At 34.3% G+C, this 24,235-nt stretch overlaps 1 protein-coding gene across 3 annotated transcripts in view; it reads left to right on the forward strand.

Annotated features, from left to right (window-relative positions):
* Positions 1–24,235, forward strand: part of GALNT13 (polypeptide N-acetylgalactosaminyltransferase 13) — a 593,991-nt gene that overhangs the window by 382,696 nt on the left and 187,060 nt on the right. For all 3 annotated transcript variants that reach the window (XM_054562685.1, XM_054562683.1, XM_054562684.1), the window contains exons 5-7: positions 316–482; positions 1,132–1,339; positions 4,156–4,326. In XM_054562685.1, coding sequence (XP_054418660.1) covers positions 316–482; positions 1,132–1,339; positions 4,156–4,326 — 546 coding nt within the window. The remainder of the gene's footprint in view (positions 1–315; positions 483–1,131; positions 1,340–4,155; positions 4,327–24,235) is intronic.

Genomic DNA, 24,235 nt, shown 5'->3' on the forward strand with positions numbered 1-24,235 from the left:
CCTGTTGTACCTGGTGTTCTATTGGCAGCCTCAGAATGTTATTTTAGCTTTCTTAGGCTTATGGAAATCATTCTGCTTGTTTCTCTGAAGGAGTTAAAATAAATATTAGTAATTATACATATTTAATTTTTAAATGCCAACTGATTACTCACAGCATTTATAAAAAAGAAAGTTATGGAAGATATGCATAAAATGTTTCCTTAATAAGGACCTTTCATGTCTAAAATGGTGCTATAATGGGTATTTTTTATTACAGTGATCAGAATGAAAAATGAATTATTTATTAACATATCCTTCATCTTTTCCCTTTCCCAGATGCAAGACAAAGGTCTACCCTGATGAACTTCCAAACACAAGTGTAGTCATTGTGTTTCATAATGAAGCTTGGAGCACTCTCCTTCGAACTGTTTACAGTGTTATTAATCGTTCCCCACACTATTTACTTTCTGAGGTCATCTTGGTAGATGATGCCAGTGAAAGAGGTATAAATATTTTTCTCATAGATTTTCTTAAATTAGAAAACTTTGTTATGGTCAAAAGGACAGCTGGGAAATGATCTGTGTTTTCCTCATAATTATACTGACCCTGAAACCACCCATCATCATCAGTGCATTTTCATCAATGTATCCAGGCAATGCCAACTCTAGGAACAAGTAACTAATTATTACAGTTTCTCTCATGATTCCATTTGGTTCTTACTAACCCAGGAAATCAGCCAAAATGACTCTCAAAACTGTGCCTTTTTTTCCCCAACTCAACTGCTTATATGATTGAGATTTATATGACTTTGTGGATGCTTGTCTTTTTTTTTTTTTTTCTTTTAGTTCAGGTAAATGCAAAATAACTATAGTTAAGGAGCCTGAATTTGCCAGTGTGGTCCTTTCTCAGCCACATTCTGGTATATTAGCTTCCTATTTTATCCTTATCCTTGTCAGTCAAGTGGCACATAATAATGAACTCTACATGAGTATACTGATGAAATCTCTGTACCTTTATGTCACCTGATGCAAAAACTGTTACAAAAGTTTGCCACGATTTCTGTGTGTTGAATTTTTATCTGGCCAATAGTATCTCTGCTGTGTCTTAAAACAGTTTCAAAACTTTCTTATAAATTCTTGTTGCACATTACAGATTTTCTCAAGTTGACGTTAGAAAATTATGTGAAAAATTTAGACGTGCCAGTAAAAATTATTAGAATGGAAGAGCGGTCCGGGTTAATACGTGCCCGCCTTCGAGGAGCAGCTGCTTCGAAAGGGCAGGTCATAACCTTTCTTGATGCGCACTGCGAATGTACTCTAGGATGGCTGGAGCCCTTGCTGGCCAGAATAAAAGAAGACAGGTAAGGACTCATGTTATGTCTGCCTGGGTTATGGCTGAGTCTGTCAGGACAGTTTAGGCTTTTCATCAAAAATTTTCTTCTAGGTTGCTATTTTCAGAAGGTTTATTTCCTGGCTTTTAAGAAAGCCATACCCTAGCCCTAGATGGTGGCTAAGTTGGTTGGAGCATTGTCCCTTACACCACAAGGTTGTGGGTTTGATTCCCTGGTGGAGGTACATACAGGAGGCAACCAACTGGTGCTTCTCCCTCCCGTCAAGGTTTATCTTTCTCTCTCCCCTTTCCTCTTTCTCTAGAATCAACAGAAATATATCCTTGGGTGAGGATTAGAAATAAAAATAAAATAAGCCATCCCCACCCTCCTCACTTAATAAAGACTTTGGCTTATTTGTACTGCACGTGAATATTTGATTAAGAAATAGTCAAACAATTCAAACAGTAAACATGTATCGAATATTCATTTTATTAGGTACAGGAAATCAGTCTAATTTGAAAGAGAAAATTTTATATATTTTCAAAGCACCTTATTGTATCCCCACAACCACTCTGTGAGGTAGGTAATGTAGATATTCTTAACTGTACCTGATATTAAGGAGGAACATATAAATTAAGTAGCTTGTCCCAGTTATCGAAAGTAATGGGAACAATTCAGTTCTTCCCATTCCAAGACCAGTCATCTTTCTACTAGGTCAGTGTCCTTATCCAAAGTCTAGTTCAAAACCGCCATGCCAGGATCTTAACAATAAACACATACAATCTCACATTCCACTCATGAACATGGAGAGCACAGCTATTAAAAATGTTTAATTATTTAAACAATATTGCCACTTTGTACATAAAAATGGTGAACTGAAAGATTAAGTAATACGTTATAGAAATTAAGAACTTTCATGGATAACCGCAATTCTCTCTGATAATTGAGGCTATGAAGTATCAGCTTTTTTTGAACATACCCATAAACATTGGTGATAAATGAGTGTAATTCCCAAGCACTTAAGGAAGACACTATGTTGGATATTGTCTGATATAAAAACATAGCATTGCTTAACACCTTGCTTGCAAAGTCATTTCACCTACAGTAGAAAGGTCTTTGTAGAATTTAATTAAACACCCAAGACAGGGCTACGCAGTGTGAGCTAGTCTAGCTATATCACGTAAATGGCAAGATTTGGTACTTGCCAGAAAGATGGATGGAGGTTGTCAAAACTGAACCACAGCAGTTGAATAAAGCAGTAGGAACCTTTTAGTCAACTCAGTGTACTACACAGCTAATAACATTTTTCCACTCTGTGTATTGTACAGAACCCACAGGAGGGTAAGACTGGCAAGATAAAATGAACTTGAAACATCTTAAATGCATTCCCTGGCAACATTTCATACATTATGCTGCTTTTTAAAACATGTGTTTCATATTCAACTTAGTGAGTATTTAATATAATATTAGTTTAATATGCCATGCATAGATCATTTAGTTTTTAATCTAACAACATATCTAAATTGTATTTGTACGTAATGAACTCTAATATCTTGTCCTACTTGTAAGTTCTGAAGTTGCCGTAACTATATTATAAAGTCCTGTTCAATGTTATTAGATCTAATTTCACTCCCTACAAATTAAATTATTAAATTTAATGAAGAAAGAGAGAAAGATATTGATTTTGTAGGAACCAGAGTTACCAAGAAGCTTTTCCAAGGGTAGATGAATTCTATTGATTTCAGAGAACTCTAAGCTTTAATTAATTGTGTGGAATATAAAACCCAGTTGAAGTAAGTGTTGGTGATACTGGTGTTAAAAACCAAAATAAGTGATGGATAGTGTTTCTTTACTTTCCACATCTATGAGTGATTCAACAGCATATTTGTATATTTACCTTGTACCAAAAATGAAAAATAAGCTCTGCTCTTCAGAATTGGCTGCAACTAGGGCAAACATGCGTAGACCTACACATTTACTGTGGAGAGGACACATGGTCGATCCTATAATAAAACGTATAAGCCAGGAGTAGGAGAAGGCTTGAGAAGGCATACCTTGGATTAAAGGAGTACCTAATGATTTCCCATGGTGAAAAATTTCTTACCCTAAATAGCCACCATCAATAAGCCCAAATCTCCTGGCTGTTCCTCTTTCTTTAAGAAAAGATGTGTCAGGGGATAAACACCAGAAACTGAGGTTGATTATTTTTCTCTGTCTTAAAATATGTACATTGTTACAGTAAATATCTTAAGTCTAGGACAGTTCACTCAGAAATTGCCATGACTCCAATATGTTTTATAGGAAACATTTACTTATACTGATACCACTACTTTTGTTATTTCTCTTTGTTAATTTTTGTTTGATTGTTTTTCATAATAGATATTTTCTCCACAAAGATTTTCTTAGAACTATCTCTTTAAACTAACCTAACACCTCTGAGACTCAAACTACAAGATCTAATTTGCAATCATTCATTCTCCTGTGGCCTATTCCTTTTCAATAAATGAAATTGTTAAAATGATGCATAATGTCAAAGCATCTCTACTAATCATGCTTTGGGGGAGGTTTTAGAAAAAATAGACCATGTTCATCTTGCTGAGTTAATACTTAGAATGCATTTGAAAATCAGCTTGAAGATCAGTTATTATATTTGATTAGATTATACATGGAAGTATAAAGTTGACTTTGGTAAAAGGAAATTGTTCCAGAGGTAAAAAAGATAAAATAAAAATAAAAGCATATTAATGCCACAAAATAATTAAATTTCAACCTATCAGCTATATTTAGTTTGAAGAAATAAATTAAAATTATTATTTGTCTGTAAACTGGTTTTACTATTTCTACAGGAAAACAGTTGTATGCCCTATCATTGATGTGATTAGTGATGATACCTTTGAATATATGGCTGGGTCAGACATGACTTATGGGGGTTTTAACTGGAAACTCAATTTTCGCTGGTATCCTGTTCCCCAAAGAGAAATGGATAGGAGGAAAGGAGACAGAACATTACCTGTCAGGTATGTAGCTCCTGTCTTCCAGAGGATAGCATGTATATTCTTATAATAGTTAAGAAGTATTGTAAATTTGTGTTCTCATTTTTAAGTCTTTAAAAGTCATAAACTTTTTATTCATATACATGTATGTATTATTATCCTTTACATGATAATCTATGAATCAATGACTCTATTAAATGTAGTTTAAATTAGCACAGGCAAATTTAACTATTGGCAGAAGTGCCAAGTTTCCTTTGAAACTTTGTGTAATCTTATATTCAAAATATATTTTGTGTAAGTTTTCTACATGACAGATATGTGTTGTGTGCTAGCCTTGCCAAGTCAGGTGGATTTACACGTATATCTTACCTAAATGTGTATGCTTTAGAGTAGAGGTGTACTCAAAATTGAAATAACCAAAAATGTTCTGGTAAATATTCTGCAATTACCAGCCTTAAAGAACTATCTTCTTGACGGATACAAAAGAAAGATCCATTTAGAAATTTTAATATATTGACAATTATGAAGGAATTTTTATTCCAAATTATTGAAAATACCCATTTAATTTGAAATCTTTATTCATAAAATGTTTGCCCATAATACAAAATGAGAAATATCATCTGCATCTTTAGTTGTCTAGATAAGCATTACTTACTTTATTAACATAAAATTATCACCTTCCTATTTTAACATATTGCGTACCTCTTACCTGCAACCAAAAATTGATTTCCTGAATAATACCTTGAGGAGAAAGGTCATTAGTTTAGCTCTTTAAACATTAATTTGACAAATCATTATTTAGCTGTAATAATAGAGAAATACTGTAACATTCTAAAACAATACATATGGCTCAATATCTAAACAAGAATGCTCTCTAAACTAATGAAGGAATGACTTATCCATTGGCAAGATTGGTTATATAATGAATTAAATAAAACTAACTTTAAAAATTTGCCAGTAGAAGAGAACAGCTCTAATTGTTAGTTATTGAATTAAATATTGGGGCTGTTAACCCCCTAAAGAAGGTATTATGACATCAAAGAGAAAGATAAAATGTGGCTACAAACAATTGAATAAAGAAGTAAAATTACATTCCCATGATTTATTTATTTTATACCTGGAAGTTTGTATCTCTCTTAATCCCCTTCACTTTATTTCGTCCTGCATAGGGAATATAGTCAGTATTATTATAATACTAGCTTGATATGGTGACAGATGGTTACTAGACTTATAGTAATCATTTCATATTGCATATAAATGTTGATCCACTATGCTGTACACCTGAAACTAATATAATATTGTATGCTAACTCTACTTTAATAAAAAATTACAGGCAAAAAAAGAGGTAAGATTATGATATTACTTAAAGTGTGATTTAGTAATCCTGAAATCTTGCTGTAATCTTCACATCCTCCAAGCCTTACTGTTCCTTGCCTTTAACAGCTTGAGGAAATATAGCAGCTCATGTTACCATTGTTTATTAGAAATGCTATTTTCCCACAGCATCGTAGCGTTTAATGTTAGCTGGTTTTTCAAATTCAGATCCCAAGAGAAAATTATCAAAATACTTGAACTCAAATATAGATAATGTATTTATTCATTTGAAAATGAGTCTTAAAGAATGTGTTTTATACTTAATTTTTAAACATTGGCAAAAGTCATGCTTTATTTTACAATTTTTCAGGTTTTAATTTTATTTTCTGAGCTTTAATATTTATTTTAATTTTATTAAAAAAATTTTCCAATTACAGATTACATTCAATATTATTTTGTATTAGTTTCAGATGTACAGCCTCTTGGTTAGACAATCATATACTTTACAGTGTTCCAGCTGATATTTCCTGTACCCAACTGACCCCATACATAATTATTACAATGTTATTGACTATATTTCCTATGCTGTATTTTACATCCCAATGATAATTTTGTAATAAACAATCTGTACTTCTGAATCCCTTCTCATTTCTCAGCCAGACCCCCAAACCCCACTCCCCTCTGCCAGCCATTAGTCTGTTTTCTATATCTGTGAGTCTCTCTCTGTTTTGTTTATTTATTTTGCTCTTTAGATTTCATATGTAAGTGAAATCATATGGTATTTGTCTTTTCCTGACTGCCTTCACTTAGCATAGCATTCTCAAGGTCCATCCGTGTTATCCTAAATGTTAGTATTTCATCTTTTCTTACGGTTAAGTAGTATTCCACAGTGTATACATACCATACCTTCTTTATCCAGTTATCTATCAAAGTACACATTGGTTGTTTCCGTATCTTAGCCACCAAGAATAATGTTGCAATGAATATAGGGGTGCATACATCTTTGCAAATAAATGTTTTCAAATTTTTCAGGTAGAGGGATTACTCAGTCAAATGGTAACTATTAATTTTTTGAGAAACTGCCATACTGCTTTCCATAGTGGCTGTACCAGTTTATGTTCTGACATGCAGTGAATGAGAGTTCCTTTTTCTACACAGCCTTTCCAAAACTTGTTACTGCCTGCCTTGTTCAATTCTAACATGTGTGAGGTGGTATTTCATTGTAGTTTTGATTTGCATCTCCTTGTAACTAGTGAAGTTAAGCATCTTTTCATGTATCTTTTGGCCATTTGAATGTCTTCTTGAGACAAGTGTCATCTAATTTTTAAATTGGACTGTTTGGTATTGAATTGTATGAGTTGTTGATGCACTTTGGTTTTTAACCTCTTGTTGGAGCTGTTTGCCCATATCATCTCCCTTTTGGGTGGTTTTCTTTTTGTTTTGTTTGTCGTTTCTTTTGCTGTGAAGAAGTTTTTAGTTTGATATAGTCCCATTATTTTATTATTTGCTTTTATCCCCTTGCATTTGGGGTCATGTTCTTAAAATATTTTCTAAAATCAAGGTCCATATGTTTAGCACCTATGGTTTCTTCTATGTAATTTATTGTTTCAGATCTTTAGGTCTTTGATCCATTTCAAATTTGTGTGTGTGTATGCATGGGGAAAACGACTTGTTTCATTATTTATCATTTGACTTTCCAATTTTCACAGGACCATTTATTGAAGAGGATTTTTTTCCCTTCCTTTGTATATTTTTGGTTTATTTGTCAGAAATTATTTGACCTTATACATGTGGTTTTATTTCTGGACCCTCAATTCTGTTCTGGGGTCTCTGTGTTTGTTTTTTCTGGCAATACCGTGCTGTTTGAACTATTGTAGCTCTGTAGTATAATTTGAAATAAGGTAATGTGATATCTTCAGCTATTTTCTTTTTTCTCAGGATTGCTTTGGCTATTCTGGGTGTTTTGTGATTCCATACAAATCACTTGGGTTTTTTGTTCCATTTCTTTAAAAATGGCATTGAGATTTTGATGAGGATTGCAGAAATCTGTATATTGCTTTGAGTAATGTGGATATTTTAACTATATTGATTCTTCCAATCCATAAACATGGAATGTCTTTCCATTTCAATCTGTCTATATCAATCTCTCAATTTTTCTGTATATGAGTCCTTCGTATTCTTTGTTAAGTTTATTCCTGGGAATTTTATTCTTTTAGTTGCCATTGTAAAAAGAAATAATTTTTCATTTCTGAAAATTTATTGTTAGTGTATAGGAATGCAGTGGATTTTTTACATTAATTTTAAATTCTGCAGATTGATTCTACTTGTTTATTGTTTCTAATAATTTTTTGGTGGACTGCTTAGGGTTTTCTATATAGTGATCATGTCATTTGCAAAAAGTCACACTTATACTTCATTCCCAACTTGGATGCCTTTTATTTCTTTATCTTGACCAATTGCTCTGGCTAGGAAGTCTGGAACTATGTGGAATATGCATGGTGAGAGTGGATATCCTTGTCTTGTTCCTGATTTTATAGGAAAGACTTTCAGTTTTTCTCTGTTGAGTATGATATTGGCTGAGGGTTTATCATATATGGGCTTTGTTATATTGAGATACTTTTCTTCTATACCCATTTTATTGAGTGTCATAATCATAAATGGATGTTGTATCTTATCAGATGCTTTTTTCTGCATCTATTGATAAGATTATATGATTTTTATCCTTTGTATTGTTAGTATGGTATATTACATTGATCAATTTGCATTTGTTGAACCATCCTTATGCCCCAGCAATTAACCCTACTTGATCATGATGTATTTTTAATATATTGTTATATTCAATTTGCTAGCTTTTTTTTTAAGGACTTTTTTATCTACATTCATCAGAGATACTGGTCTGTAGTTTGTGTGTATGTGTGTGTTATTCTTGCCAGATTTTGGTAGCAGAGGTATGTTTCCTTCAAAAAATGTGCTAAAAAGTATTTACCTCCTCTTCAATTTTTTAGAAGAGTTTGCAAAGGATACATGTCAAATCTTCTTTGAATTTTAGGTAGAATTGACTATTGAAGCTGTTTGGTCCTGGACTTTTATTTTTTGGAAAGTTTTTGATGGTTGTTTCAGTTTCCTCGCTGTTGATTGGTCTATTTAGGTTTTCCATTTCTTCATAATTCAGTCTATGAGGGTTATATATTTCTAGGAAGTTACCCATTTTTTCTGTTACTGAATTGATGCTATATAGTCTTCCATAGTATTCTACTATGACGATTTGTATCTCTGTGAAGTCTATGGTAACTTCTCTTTTGTTTCTGATTTTGTTTGTTTTCTTTTTTCCTTAGCGTAAGTCTAGCCAGGATTGTTTTTTTTTTTTTAATTTTATTAATCTTTTCAAAGGAGCAGCTCTTTGATGTAGTACATTTTTGTATATAGTCTTTTCTCCATTTCATTCAGTTCTGCTCTAATTTGTATTATTTTCTTTTTTCTGCTGACTTTGGGATTTTTCTTTTTCTTTTTTATATAGACCTGTACTGTTATAAACTTCCTTCTTATTACTGTTTTCACTGCATCCCAAAGTTTTAATAAATCATTTTGTCATTCTCATTTGCCTCTATATATCTTTTGATCTCAACTTTTATTTTTTTTCATTGACCCAGTCATTTGTTAGTAGTATGTTACTTAATCTCTATGTGCTTGTGAGTTTTTTTTTCTTTCTTTTTGCCTTTGAGTTCTAATTTCAAAACATCATAGTAAGAGAATATGTTTGGTAAGATTTTGATCTTATAATTTTGGAGGCTACTTTTTGTCTATCCTTGAGAATGCCCATGTGCCTTGGTGAAAAACATATAATCTGATGTTCTGTGATAAAAGGCTCTGCAAATGTCAATTATGCCCATTTGGTCTAATGCATCATATAAGGCTGATATTTCTGTTTTGATTTTCTGTGGGAATGATCTATCTAGAGTTGTTAATTAAGTATTTTAGGTCCCCTACTAGGATTATGTTTTTGCCCATTTCTCTCTTTAGTTCTGTTGGTAGTTGCTTTATATATTTTGGTGCTCCTTGACTGGGTTCATACATATTGAGAAGTGTTATGTTTTCTTGATGTAGCGCCCCTTCATCATTATAAAGTGTCTATCTTTGTCTCTTGTTACCTTTGTTATCTTGAAATCAATTTTCTCAAATATAAGTATGGCTACACCTGCTTTTCTATGGATGCTATTTGCTTGGAGAATCATTTTCCACCCATTCACTTTGAGTGAATTTTTGTCTTTGCAAATTAGATGTGTCTCCTGAAGGCAGCATATGGCTGGGTTTTGCTTTTGAATCTAGTCAACTACTCTGTGTCCTTTTATTGGTGAATCCAGTCCATTTACATTTCAGATAATTATTGATGTATGAGGATTTCATATAGCCATTTTATCTTTTGTTTTTGGGTATCTCTGTGCCTCCATTTTTTTCTTTTCCTTTGTGATTCTGTCTGTTGTTTTTGTTTGGTGGTATTTAATGCTTTTTCCCTATATTTCCTTTTTTAAGTTATGTCATAATTTAGTCTATGAGGGTTATATATTTGGTTTTGTGATTACTATTAGGATTATGAAAAAGAAATTTTCATATATATATATATATATATCACCATGGTGTGTGTGGAGATATATATATATATATATCTCATTGCTTTTCTTTCAAATTTACCTAATCTCCATCTTTCTTTGCAAATCCAGACTTTAACCTCTCCCCTTTTATGTTTTTGTTGTCACAAATTATCCTTATTTATGCTGTAAGTTTGTTGATGATCTTACTCATAGTTTATGACCTTTTGTTCTTTGTTTCTGGTAGAATGACCTACTTGAGCATTACCTGCAGTGGAGATCTGCTGGTGATAAATTCCCCCATTTTTTGTATGTCTGGAAAAGCCTTTATTTCTACTTCATATCTAAATGATAACTTTGATGACTATATTATTCTTAACTGGTAATTTCTCTCTTTTAGTAGTTTGGATATTTGGTTCCACTCTCTTCTAACTTGTAGAGTTTCTGCTGAGAAGTCCGATGATAATCAAATGGGTTTTTCTTTATAGGTTACTTTCTTCTTTTCCCTGAGTGCCTTGAGAATTATTTCTTTGTCAGAAATGTTTTAAACCTCTCCTGAAAATGTACTCATGGGTTTTAGAGAGATAAGAAGGAGAGATAGAGAGAGGGAATGAGAGAAACATCAATGAAAGAGAGAAACATTGATCAGATGACTCTTGTACAACTAGTTGCCTTTCGTATGTGCCCCAACTGTGGACCAAACCCACAACCTAGACATGTGCCTTGACCTGAAATCAAACCTCTGACCTTTCATTTACAGGATGATGCTCCAACCAACTGAGCCACATTGGTCAGGGCATTTATCATTCATTTTTGACAGTTTTAATACAATGTGCCTTGGAGAAGGCCTTTTTGGATTGAGGTTAATTAGGTGTTCTGTTTGCTTCTTCGATTCGAGGACCTAGCTTATTCCATAGGTATTAAAGTTCTTGTCACCTGTTTGTTCCCTTCTCCCTCTCTTCTTTTTCTGGTATGCCTATTATTCTTATATTGCTCTTTCTGATGGAGTCAGATCATTCTCTTTGAGTTCTTTAATTGTTTTATGCTTAAGTCTCCCTCTTCATCATTTCTAGATTTCATCTTTGATATCACTAATTATTTCCTCCATCTGGTTGGCTCTATTTCCCATGCTCAGTAATTCATTCTTGATCTGTTTTACTGAGTTCTTTATTTCTAGAATTTCTATTTAGTTCTTTTTTAAAAGTTTCAGTCTTTTTGGTACTTATTTTGTTCATTGATTTTGTTTCTGAGTTCATTAAACTGCCTCTCTTTGTTTTCCTGGATCTCATAAAGTTTTTTCAGAACTGCAATCTTGAATTTTCTGTCATTTAAATCACATATTTCCATGTCTTTAAGTTTGTTTTCTGGAGATTTTTCATTTTCTTTTTGAGCTGTCTCATTACCTCGGTTATTCATGGTATCTGATGGATTCCTTCTCTATCTAGGCATGTATGTGGAGTGGCACTTCTCTAATAGACTGAGAAGATGCCTTTCTGTTGTTTTCCGGTAGATGGTGACAAATTGCAAGGCTTTTTTTTTTTTTAGCTCTTTTGCACTTCTCTGGCTTTTCAGATCTCTGAGAGGTGGTGGAAAATGGCTAGCGTCCCTTAGGTAGGTGGGCACTTCCCCTGCGATTCAGTCATACAGGTCCCAGGGAACTTACCTTTCAAAGGAATGCAGTAGGAGATAGAGGCTCCAAACCCATGAAATCCCAGTGTGATAGCAGGATGCCTCTGGCAATGCACCCTCAATATATGGGAGGAGGTGACCTGGGTTAACCCAGCCACCTGCTTCGTTGCTTTGCCCTCCCAGCAATGACAACCAGCGGACATCTGAAACATCTTCCTTGTCCCTCCACCCAACCCAGGGATTAGCAGCAGAGTGCACCCTTCACTCAGGAAAAAAACATTCCTGTAGTACTATCTCTCAGGTTTGCAGATAATGTGCTCTGCAACCTGACATGAAGAGTATGAAGAGGCAAGCTCTAGGAGGTTAAGAAAAGGCAGCCTGGCTTTGTGGCTTTGTTTCTTTGTCTGGAATGCCAATTGATAGACATCCATGGCCATACCTCTGCCCTTTACCCCTGCCCAGGTCACTGGGCTGAGCTGCAAGTTTGCATTGCTCACTTCAGCAGGAATGCTCACTAAATCTCTTCTCTTCTCAGCATAAGGAAGGGCAGGTCTCTGGGATGAGATCTGCAGTGACTTCCCGGCTCCCATCTGTGGGTCCTTTGAGCTGTTCCCCCTTAGTGCTTCCCTAGTTTACTCCCAGTTGCTCACCTTTAGATGTTTCATTGTACAGAGCTGTCAGATGTGAATGTGCGTTGAGCATAGAATCCTTTGTTGAATTATAACTATTCACATTGTTGAAACTTGAAGGGGAGAGACCAAGGGGATCTCTCATGCCAGCATCCCTCTGATGTCACACTCCTTTAGCTTTTTCTTGTCTGGGAGGCTCTTTATCTATTCTTTTATTCTAAATGATAGTTTTGATAGGTAGAGTAATATTGGTTGTAGGTCCTTGTTTTATATCATTTTGAATATTTTTTCCCAGTCCCTTCTGGCTGGCAAATTTTCTGTTGAAAAATCAGCTTTTAAGTTTATGGGAACACCTTTAAAGGTAACTACCATAAATGCTTTTCTCTTGCTGTTTTTGAGAGTCTCTTTTTTGTCTTTAACTTTTGGATTTTAATTATGTATGTTGGTATGGACCTCTTCAGGTTCATCTTTTTTGGGACTCTCTACACTTCCTGGACTTGTCTGTTTATTTTCTTTACCAGGTTAGGGAAGGTTTTCATCATTATTTTTTCAAATAGGTTTTCAGTTTCTCGTGGTCTCTTCTTTTCCTGGCATTCCTGTGATATAAATATTGGTATGCTTGAAGTTGTCCTAGAGGCTTCTTATACTATCCTCATTTTTGGAGTCATTTTGCTGTTCTAATTGAGTGGGTTTTTTTTTTTTTTTGCTTCCTTATATTCCAAATCACTGATTTTCTGCTCCATCTACTCTTCTTTTGATTCCCTGTAATGTAATTTATTCTGCATTTCAGTTAACATATTCTTCATTTCTGATCCTTTTTAATGGTTTTCATGTCTTTTTTTTTTTTAAGTTCTCACTAAGTTCCTTGGCCATCCTTATAACTATTGTTTTGCACTCTGTAACTGGTAGTTTGCATGCCTCCATTTCATTTAGATCTTTTTGCAGAGAGCTCTCCTGTTCTTTCATGTGGAACCTGTGGTTTTTGTTTGTTGTTGTTGTTGTTGTTGTTTAATCTTCTCATATTGTCTACTTCCTTGCATTTGTTTCTACGTATTAGGTGGAGCTGCTCCATCTCCCAGTCTTGGTAGGGCAGCCTGATATAATAAGGGTCCTATAGGGCTGAGTGGCATAGCATCCCCAGTTACCCAAGATGGGTGCTCCAGATGTACCCTTATGTGGGCAGTGTGCATTGTCCTGGTGTAGCTGAGCTTTGATTGTTATTGGCATGTCACTAGGAGGGAATGACCCCCATGCCAATCAGCTGTGAGGACCTGCTATGCAGGGAGCAACCCTACAAAGCAGGACTTATTTCAGTATGGCTTTGGTGTCCACCAAGACTGCCCTTTAAGTGTATCAGTCATGGTGGGGTAGGGTTGTAATATGGCATGCTCTGAAGCTGTCTACCAGGTGCACTGGATCTGAGGCCTCCCAGGAGGCCCTGGATCAACCATCACCTGTGCCCTGGCTGGGGTCACCTGGCATGAGCTTTAGAGTGATCTGCAGATGATTGCTAATTGTGCTGGGCTTGGAGGTGCCCGGGAGAGGCAAAGTTCTGTACCAGGACCAACTGCTGCTAGTGCTGGGCCAAGGACCACTGAACAATGGGTACAGGACACACAGAGGCCAGATGCTGCCTGTCTGAGAGATTTTAGAAAAGTTTGAAGCATTAGGAAAGAGAGTCCATTCATATAGAAAAGCTATGAAGGGACTCAGAGGGCCTGATAGTTGGGCGGGGTGGGGCCTTAGGGAATCACTAGGGCAGGGTTAACAGTATTATTAGCCAGTTTGATAGAGACTCAGATATGGTGATTGCCTGCTGGATATTTTGGGGGAGGGCTCAGTAAAGGAACAATGGCCTCTGCCAGCACTGTTGTCTGGGAAAAGGCTGCCCCTCTATCCTTTGCCCCAAAGCCAGACAATTCAGTTTCTTTTTTTATGTCCCTGATGCCTTTCCAGCGCCTGCTCCAGGGCTAGAGCTCAGAGGAGTGAGTCTAAGTAAGTCCATGCATGGTCTTTTATGAAGAATACTTGGGGCTGTTACCCACAATCCCTGCTCATTTTTACAGCCAGAAGTCATAGTGATTTGTATTTCCAGCACCAGAACCTTGCACTAGGAGTTCTGATATGGGGCTGAGATCCCTCACTCATTATGGGAGACCTCTGTATTTAAGATATCCCTCCTGATTTTTATCTGCTACACGTGGGTATGGACCAACTGGTTCTGCCTCTCTGTACCTTGTACCAGTCTTGATGTGGCTTCTGTAATTCTTAGTTTTAGGGATTTTGTTCAGCTAGATTTCAGGTGATTACAAATGAAAATTGTTTTGTACTTTAGTTGTAATTTTTATGTGGTTGTGGGAGGTTCTAAATACCATGTTTACCTATGCTACCATCCTGACTAGAACCTAAATTTATTTTTTTACAGAGTAAAAGTGTGGATAACTAAGTCCTAGCCAACATTCATAGTAATTTACTGATCTCATTCATGAAAGTAAAGATCCACATAGGAATCTGACAGTGTCTCTCATCTTTCATTAACAAAAACATAAGATGAAAACAGCCAACTTGTTATATTTATGTGGTTTTACTGTAGTAACATAGAGAGCTGATAAAAAGCTAAATATATTTTATTTGTGTGCCTCAGTAACTGCAGTACTTCACTTTCTAAATTACTGAGGGAGCTGGAGCAAGAGAAAAAGAGAAACCTATCTTTGCTGAAGTTTCTAGATATTTATGGCAAAAGGTTAAATAATTCACAGGCTATGTTGTAACAGCCTGCAGGTAATTTTCATCAGCATAGCTATCATGTGAACCTTCTTTGTACTTGTAATCTATTACTTGAAGATGTGATTGTTTTTCTCATATTTGTACAAACATATTAATCATTCCAGATGCTGAAGACATTTTTTTTCTACTTGATTAACAGAATTCTGAATAGCTAAAGTGATTAAAATGAGGTTGAAATTTTAGCTTTCTTAGTGGAATGCTTTATTTAAAAAGTCAGTTAAGACAGAATTTCTTAGTGACAATAATTGAGTAGTTTAGTCATCACTTAGAAGTACAATCATGCGTCTGTGTATATAGAGAATCAATTTGAACTTGTGACCTAACCTTAGTTATACCATGTTTAAAGTAAAATTTATAATTGTCATCATTATTATTCTATTGTCAACCTCTGGACTTTGATATTTTCATTTTGATAATAGTTTTTGAAATACTTGGTAATTGTGAAGAAGTTATGAGTACGGAGTAATAGCTCACATAATTCCTCGTATTTAGTTTTCTTTAAGCAGTAAGCTCTCCTTAATATTTTAGTAAATTATATTAGTTTTCAGAAATATCTCAATTATATGTGCAACAATAAAGTAATCAAATTGTTGAACCAGAGATCATAAACGACGAGGTCATATCAAATATGTTCTGCAGGTGAATTTCTCTTCAACTATATAATTTTTGAAATTATCATCATTTTAAAAATGAAATTAAAAAAAAAATCTTCACTGAAGGACGTTTATTGATTTGAGGGAAGTGGGGAGAGTGAGAGAGGGAAACATCGACGTGAGAGAAAATCATAGGTCAGTTACCTTCCATACCTGTCCCAACTGGGGATCGAACCTGCAACCTAGGTATGTACCCTGACCGGGAATTGAATCTGCAGACTTTTAATATGGGCTCAATGCTCCAACCTACTGAGCAGCCCTCCCAGTGCTAAAAATGAGATGTTTTAAATAAAACTCTGGATTTCCAGCTATTATGTAGAAGTCAGAAAATCTTGCTATTATGGTTCATGGTTCCTAATTGACACCATCAGGTGGAGTTGAATAGAAGCTGCCCATATAGAAGTAGCATGAAGTTTAGCACAATCCCCATAACTCCTTTTTTTTTTTATTGTGTGCCCATGACTCTGAGGATCAGTTATTATTTGTCATCATTCTTATACTTGGGAAGATATTTCTCAGTATCTGTTTCCCAATCAAAGGTGAGGGAAATACACTGACTGCAACTAATCAACTCCACATATTGATTTTATATACTTGATTATAATCTTTTTAATTTGTTACCTTTAACTTAGAGAATTCTGCCTGGGAAGTGGTTGAGTTTTAAAATATTAAACAAGTTAGCCTAGTTTGAGTATGCATATACATAACCTAATGGGATAGTGACTAGTAGCATAAATAATCTGGTAGTGCAGATAGTATCCTGAATCATTTTATTAGTTTGGGGGTGTTTTATGCATTTTTTTCTACTACATATAAATTTTGAATTGATTTGATTCAGGCTACTGAAATGAGTTTGATTCCATATGCAGATACACATTGTACATTGTGCTAAGTTCTGCACATACAAAGATAAATAAAGCATTCTTTGCTCGAAAATTGCTTACTATCTGGGACAGGCCATATGTATGTTGGACGAAGGAAGGAGGCTGGCACATGTGGTCAGAGTGTGGATACACAGGAGTTCAACTATGTCTACTCCTAAAGTCATTGTGTGCTTCTGTGAATGAATCCATCTTATTCTTATTTTTTGCTTCAGTCTCTTAATTATGCCCTCTTAATTAACTATGCTCTTTTAATTAATTATGCCTCCATAGTTATAAAGGTATTAGTTTCTACTTCAATTTCTTAATTATTTAAATAGAGAACTGTCTTGGAAACATACATGTTATTTATCAAGTCTATTTAACTTTCTTTATCCTTTTTTCTTATTTTATAGACCCTTTTACATATAATTATTATTAATATTCTTAATGTGACTTCTTCCATTTTTACATGTAGTATCATGTTCTGTATCTTCCTAAGGCAAAAATAGTTTTAGAATTTCTTTAATTCTTGCTATTATAATAAGTCAAACATATATGTAATTTTGACTTTTTATTTCTGACACATTTTATTTACTTTGATATCCCTTTTCAGTATTTGCCTTATCTCATATATTTATTTTCCTTTTGAAGAATTAGAAATTTATAAAGATCAAATAAAAATATATTCATAACAGCTAAAATTACAATTACTGTGCCTTTATTGTAAAAAACTCACAGAAATTTCACATATCAGTTTCTTGCATCCTTATAGTATGATATTATTGAAGCATGGAAGCTGGCTTTGGAGAATCTGGGTTTTATTTCAAGTTCCTCCAATTGGGAAGTTACCCAGTCTTCTCAACTATTAAATGGAAAATTATTCTCACCACCCTGCTTAACTCATGAAATGCTCTAAAATATTAACTGAGAAATGTATTTGAAAGGGGTATTTTAAATTTATTTCTAATGCAACATACATGCATTGCAAAATAAATGTGACAAGTACCTAAAGCATAATGAGACAGAACACCAATGAGCCACTTTTTTTAATATTTTGTTATATTTCTTTTTATATGTCTCTCTCTACAATTTAAAAATTGGTATATCATGAGTATTTTCCTCTGCCATTAATTTTTTTCACAAATAAAAGTTTTAATAGCTGCTGGTATCTCAATTATTTACTTAGCTTTATCTCTATTTTTTGTAGCTAAAGTCAATTAAGAGTTCATTTATACTTTATTTTTTTCAATTATGTCTTATGTACAGATTTTGCATATAATGTGGTCTCTATAGAATTATGCAATCAGACAATATAAAATTTGTTTTAATATTGTTGCACTCTACCAATCTATTCTTTTCAATTTATAGTCCCTCTAGTAAGTGCAATAAATGAAAAACACTTATTTTATTCTGTAAAATATTATACAGTATAAAGCAATATTTATTATTTAATAGCAACTGATAATGAAGTTCTTAATTTTTTTACTCAGATATTCTCTAGTAGTATAAGGTTTTCTCAGTCCAATAAAAATATGCTCTTAAATTGGAAGACAGAAGCAGAAACGTTCTCTCAAAAGTCCATGAGACACCTCTTTACAATAGGAGATGCTAAAGCAACAGTACAGGGAAAGGTCAAGGTATGAGCAGAACAAAGAGTTTTATAGAAATAGTTGAACTTTGGAATATTCTACTGTTCGACATTCTTCCTCTTTTTTTTAAATCCTTACCTGAGGATGTACTCATTGATTTTACAGACAGGTAGGGAAAGAGAGAGAAACATCAATGCGAGCATGAAACATCTATTGGTTACCTCCCACATGCACTCAAACTGGGGACCAAACCAGCAACCTATTTATGTGCCCTGACCAGGGAGGGATCAAACTCATAACCTTTTGGTATACAGCATGGTGCTCCATTCAACCAAGCTACCCGGCCAGGGTTCAACTGTTCAACATTCTCACCTACTCATGTTAAAATCTTACTATGTTGATTTTGAGAGAAAAAGATCCAGTGACAGATGGAATGTGTGAATTTATATTCTTTGGAGAAAAATTACATGTTTATATTATATTAAGTTCTAATGGCTTAGGGAATAAGTAACAAGACTTTCCTAGAAGTCTGTTGAAATAAGAACAAAAAAGGGGCAGTATACAAAGTTTTCAAGGTAATGAGTTAAATTATCACATTAATATACTGAATAATTTTATTACATTATATAAAATATTCTAAAATATCTGATCTCAGCAGGCCTCATTGTTCTTTTGATGCCTCTTACACAGTGAAAATAAAAGGAAAGATAAAAACTTGTACCAACTACTCTGCATCCTCTTGGAAGCTAAGGGTTTTATCAGTTAATGAAGATTACTAAAAAGAGTTAAGGGAAAAAAAATACTCCTTTTTGGGAATGTAGGTCTTTCAGCACATACAAGGTACATGATTCCAATACTTGTTGGTAAATTGTTTTTTTGAAAGAAAAATAAGCTCATACTAAGGAAAACTTTAATTTTTTTCTTATCCTTTAAAAATAGCTTTGAAACTATTTGTGTTACATAGATTCTATTAGGATTTGGGTAAGCTTTCTTACTTAGGGTGCAAGCCAGCATAAACTCTTACAGAAACAGTTTCTTTTCTATAGAACACTGCATCTTCTCACCCAAATATATCTTGCAGTGAGTCTCATGGTGTGCAATAATCCACTAAACTTCCCATTTCTTCTCTCTATAAACCTTTAATCACATTCAACATTTGATTATTCATTGCTTCAATAAAAGAATTATTAGGACTTTGCTCTTTTCTCTCCCTTCTGCTTTTATATTTGGGTATAGTGGACAGATTAAGGAAGGATGAAGAGAGACTCACAACATCTAATTTTCCGTTGGTTTCTAAACCTGCAAATGAAGTCATTATATTTTGTGATATTTAAGAAATAAAAATTACATGAATATTTTAGCTATTTATACCTCATATTTGTATAAATAATAAAAATGTGTTTCTCATTTCACTTTATTATGTTATACTATATGAGAAGTGTTATTAATACAGAGCTAAACACTAACAGTCTTCCTATTGTAATATTTGACCAATGCAAATAACAGCTTAATGCTGAACTGTAGTCTCTCAAATCTTTAGAGTTTTTCTACAGAGACCTTGGTTATTTGCTGGGTAAGATTAAATAGAATCCTGATATAGCAAAGGAGAAAAAATAGTGAGAAGAAATTATGTTTCAAGAACCTGGAAAGAAATTACTTTGAAGAGCAGAGCTAAAATTCACTGGAAAACAATGGTGCCTAAATTTGGAAATGGGAATCAGGAAAACTGTATTTCTAATTAGCTACCTCAAAATCTTTTGTTGTGTAAGTTAAAAGGATAACTTGAAAGATTACAGATTGGTAGGTGATTAATAGAGAGGGAGGGGGGAAGGGAGAGAAGGGAAGGGAAGAAGGAAGGAATTTTTTTTTAACTGGGCCATTATTTGGGGGTCCTTGTACAAGTCATTTAAACATATATTAACTACATTTGGTTGATCAAATCTGTAGGTTCTATAGCTCTAGAATATTATAGTTCTATTAAATATTAATTGGACTCTGAAAACTATAAATAAATAAAAATAAATAAATCTGATTATAATCTTGGCAAGCACAGATTTTTTTTTTTAGTAAAAATACTATTTAAATGCTTTGTGTTGGTTCTGAGAGTTTACCTGCATTAATACATATATTTCCATTTTATAGATGATAGAATTGAGACACAGAGTTTAAGTGGCTTGCTGAAAGTCACTCTGTGGAGATGAGTTTTGAACCCCATCAATCTAGATACTAAGTCCGTACTCCTAAAAACTAAACTCAGCTGCCTCTTACAGTCTCCTTACTATGTGCCTGCTTTTCATACAAGATTGGTTATCCCAGTGTGAAATATAGGCTACCATTATCTTCCTGGCAAAAATATAGGGATTGCATTTTAGCATTACTGAATAATCTGATGTATTTTATCATAATTTCTTTTAATTTTCTAACTTCTGGTTAAAATATTAAATATGTTTTTATGTCAAATGCTTACTTTTTGGAGTCTTTTACTATTTTCCATTGTTAAAAAGCTTTATATCTTTAATTGTGAGGTACTATCACACTGCTCTCCTAAAACTCCTTCAAAAATATGGCCTTTAAATTCTTGGAATCAGTGAAGACATTTTTGTTACTCACCAATTTAACAAATGTGAGCAATGATTTTTGTTATAATTTAAGAAATAAAATTGCCAGTAATTTAAACTTTTAAATAGATTGTTTTGTGGTTATGAAGTACATTGCTCACTTAGAAACTTTATTAATTCAGCCCTGGCTAGTGGGACTCAGTTGGTTGGGCACACATCTGGGTTGCTTGTTCAGACCCTGGGCAGGGCAAGTACCAAAGACAGCCAATAGATATTTCTCTCTCACATTGATGTTTATCTCCCTCTCTTCCCCTCTTGCTAAATAAAAATAAGTTAAAGAATAAAATAATATTTTATTCACTCAATAAGTATCTCTTAATAGTCTAATACTATTAAACCAATATATTGACGATGCTTACATTAGCGGTAAAATATATATAGACATAAATATATAATATTCAATAAGCAGTGACAAGTGCCTTGAGAGACAGAAACAGGGCGCTGTACTAGAAGGGAGGGGGGAAGATTACATCCGGATTGGAGGGAGGAGGGTTTTACTAAGGCAGGTGGCATGGAATATGTGACCTTTCCATTGGCCTAAGAATAGAGCAGGTTTGAACATGTAAGGGGAGTTTACAAAGGAAAATACAGGTGACAAATGGATTTAAACATATGGACCAATGTGAGAAAGTGTAAAACATTTACTAGTAACAGCTGAACATTTTACATACAAAGAAATAGTTAAAAGGAGTGGAGGAACTCTCTGGGTACTCCAGATCCCTGAAGTCAGGATTAAAAGCTGGGATTTATTCCTTAAAATAGGTTTTTGAACATCTGGTTAACATTTTGAGAGGAGTTTTGGAGAAATTAATCTGGCCATGGTTTTTACAATAAATTCTGGAAGCAGTAGACTAAAGCAAGAGGATTCCATTAACACACACTTAGAAGTACGAAGACTAAAATTGGGTAGTGACCATGATAACAGAGAACACAGATAGAATCAAGAGTGCTTTGGGGAAAAATGGAAGCATTTGGGAAATTTTGAATGAGGCACAAAAAACAAGGTGCTGAAAAGTGTTTTCATCCTTTTACATTGAGTCTCTGGAAGGAAATAGAGGACGAAAGAGAAGCAGCTATTGAAGGGGCAGTGCATTCTCAGTTCTATGATAAACACACCGAGCTCAGTCAGAGGATTTTTTAAAAAATAAAACATCTAGTGAGTAATCTAAAAAACACACAATGCATAGAGAAGAAGTGAGAAAAGGAGCACAGGTTAGGAATCAAACTCATAGGGATGACAACTAAAAGCATGGGACACATGAGCCAGTACTAGTGCTACTGAGACCCCTTTGGGGTTACTAGGGTACTGCATTTTGGAGAAAAAAAAAGCAGTTATTCTTTCTAGAAAACAATGTTATAAATTGTATATTGCACTCATGTTGCTGATATGAAACCACGACCTTGACTAAGATCTGACAACCATCAATAGAAAGGAAGAAGAATGGGCATCAAAAAGAATCATAAAATTAATACTGTAGTTGATAGAAGGAAAATCTCTTTAGAACAATGCAATGGGAGTCTAAGGTGAAAAGAATTTTAAGCAGGGAAGCTAATGAATTGTGTTAAATGTTTTCAAAGGAAGAAGTTCAGAAAAGGCTATTGAAGTTCAGAATCAATGGGGCCCTTTCAGAAAGAGGTTATTGTAGAGGCGGAAGCAAGATCCAGATCCTAGCTGGAAAGTCAAGAGGAGTTGAGGGAGTGCGTAGAGAGTATCCTTTCAATTAGGTTACCATAGAAGGGAATAGAAATATATGTCCCTAGTTTGGATGAGTAGTAGGATGGTATGAAGGTATATCTTGATTTAGGATAGAACTGAATTAAACAGCTTTATAAGCTCAAGGGGGCACCCTGGAAGTCAAAGGCATAGAACATAAATATAATAGTCAATGAGCAAGTGGCTGAAAGGGTAGTCAGAAAGAGAGCCACCTGAAGGTATGAGAGTAAATGCTAGTCCATAATGAGAGGAAAAGGAGATTTTCTTTCCTCTGAGACAAGAGGAAGGGAGAGTCCATAAGGTCGATCTATTGATCTATCTATCTATCTATCTATCATCTATCTATCTATATCTATCTATCTATCTATCTATCTATCTATCTATCTATCTATCTATCTATCTATCTATCTATCATCTATCTGTCATCATCTATCATCTATCTAGAGAGATGTAGAGTTAGAGAATGAGAGAGTTCATATTTTATACACTAATTTAATCTCCAGTTTCTTGAGAAGAGTCCCAAACTTTTGGCAAAGATTCAGTTAAAATGAGACACGTGAGGAAATGAATATAGATAAAAGGATGGTTAGCAATTTGTGGAAAGTCAATAACATTAATTTCCAGTATGACCGGTTGACCTCATCATATTACTCTTTCAATGATTCTGTGGGCCTTAGGAGCAGAAATAGATGAGGTAAAGTATAATTTTATCCAGGCATTGATACTTACAAAAAAGAATGGGTTATATCAAGCAAGCAAAGAGAACTGGGTGTTTGGCTAATTTTTCCTTGACATACATGGCTGAATCTTGGGAAGGGAGTGGAAGAAAGAAAACAAACAGTTCCTAAAGGGGGTTATTATATGAGAATATGGAATAGCTAAAGAACTAAAATCACCAATGAAGAATAAAAAATGGCTTCCATTGGATTGCAATAGGAGTGCTTATAAAATAGAAAGTTGTGTTCAGAGAAGCAGACTTCAGAGTTTAACATCTTAGTTATGAAATAGTCCCAAGTGATTTTGAAATCCGAAATGGAGGTGTGTTTATGGGGAGCTAAAATTAAGGACACTCACATCTTTTGATCAAATGCTTAACAGCCTCAACAAAGATACATCACCTAATCTTAATAACTGTTTATTATATGTCGGGTGCTGTGCTAAATGCTTTTCTCCTGTTAATTCTTCTTCACTACCAACTGGGTGGAAGGTAATGTTCACAGCCATTGAGCTGATTATCCTCATCCCCCAAATTGACTGAATTAATTTGTTGGTTTGACATTGTATAAAGACAATTTTTAAAAGCATATAATCTCAGCTAATTAAACTACACCCAGGTTTTTAACTTTCTGGGCATCCTGAACACTTAAGGTTGACATGGGCATATGTAAGTTGTCATTAGGGATAATACAGAACAGTTGGCTTAGTACAGAACAGTCACATAACGCCGGCTTTGGCTGTAGATATCATTTAGTGGGTGTCAACCAGTTGAGAGAGCAGACATTGAAAAGATAAATTCTCTCTAGGAGCATATTTCCTGAGAAATGCAGGATT

Source organism: Pteronotus mesoamericanus, unplaced genomic scaffold (assembly GCF_021234165.1).
Source record: "Pteronotus mesoamericanus isolate MK-2021 breed Mesoamerican mustached bat unplaced genomic scaffold, CSHL_Meso_final scaffold_651, whole genome shotgun sequence".
NCBI classification, from domain to species: Eukaryota; Metazoa; Chordata; class Mammalia; order Chiroptera; family Mormoopidae; genus Pteronotus; species Pteronotus mesoamericanus.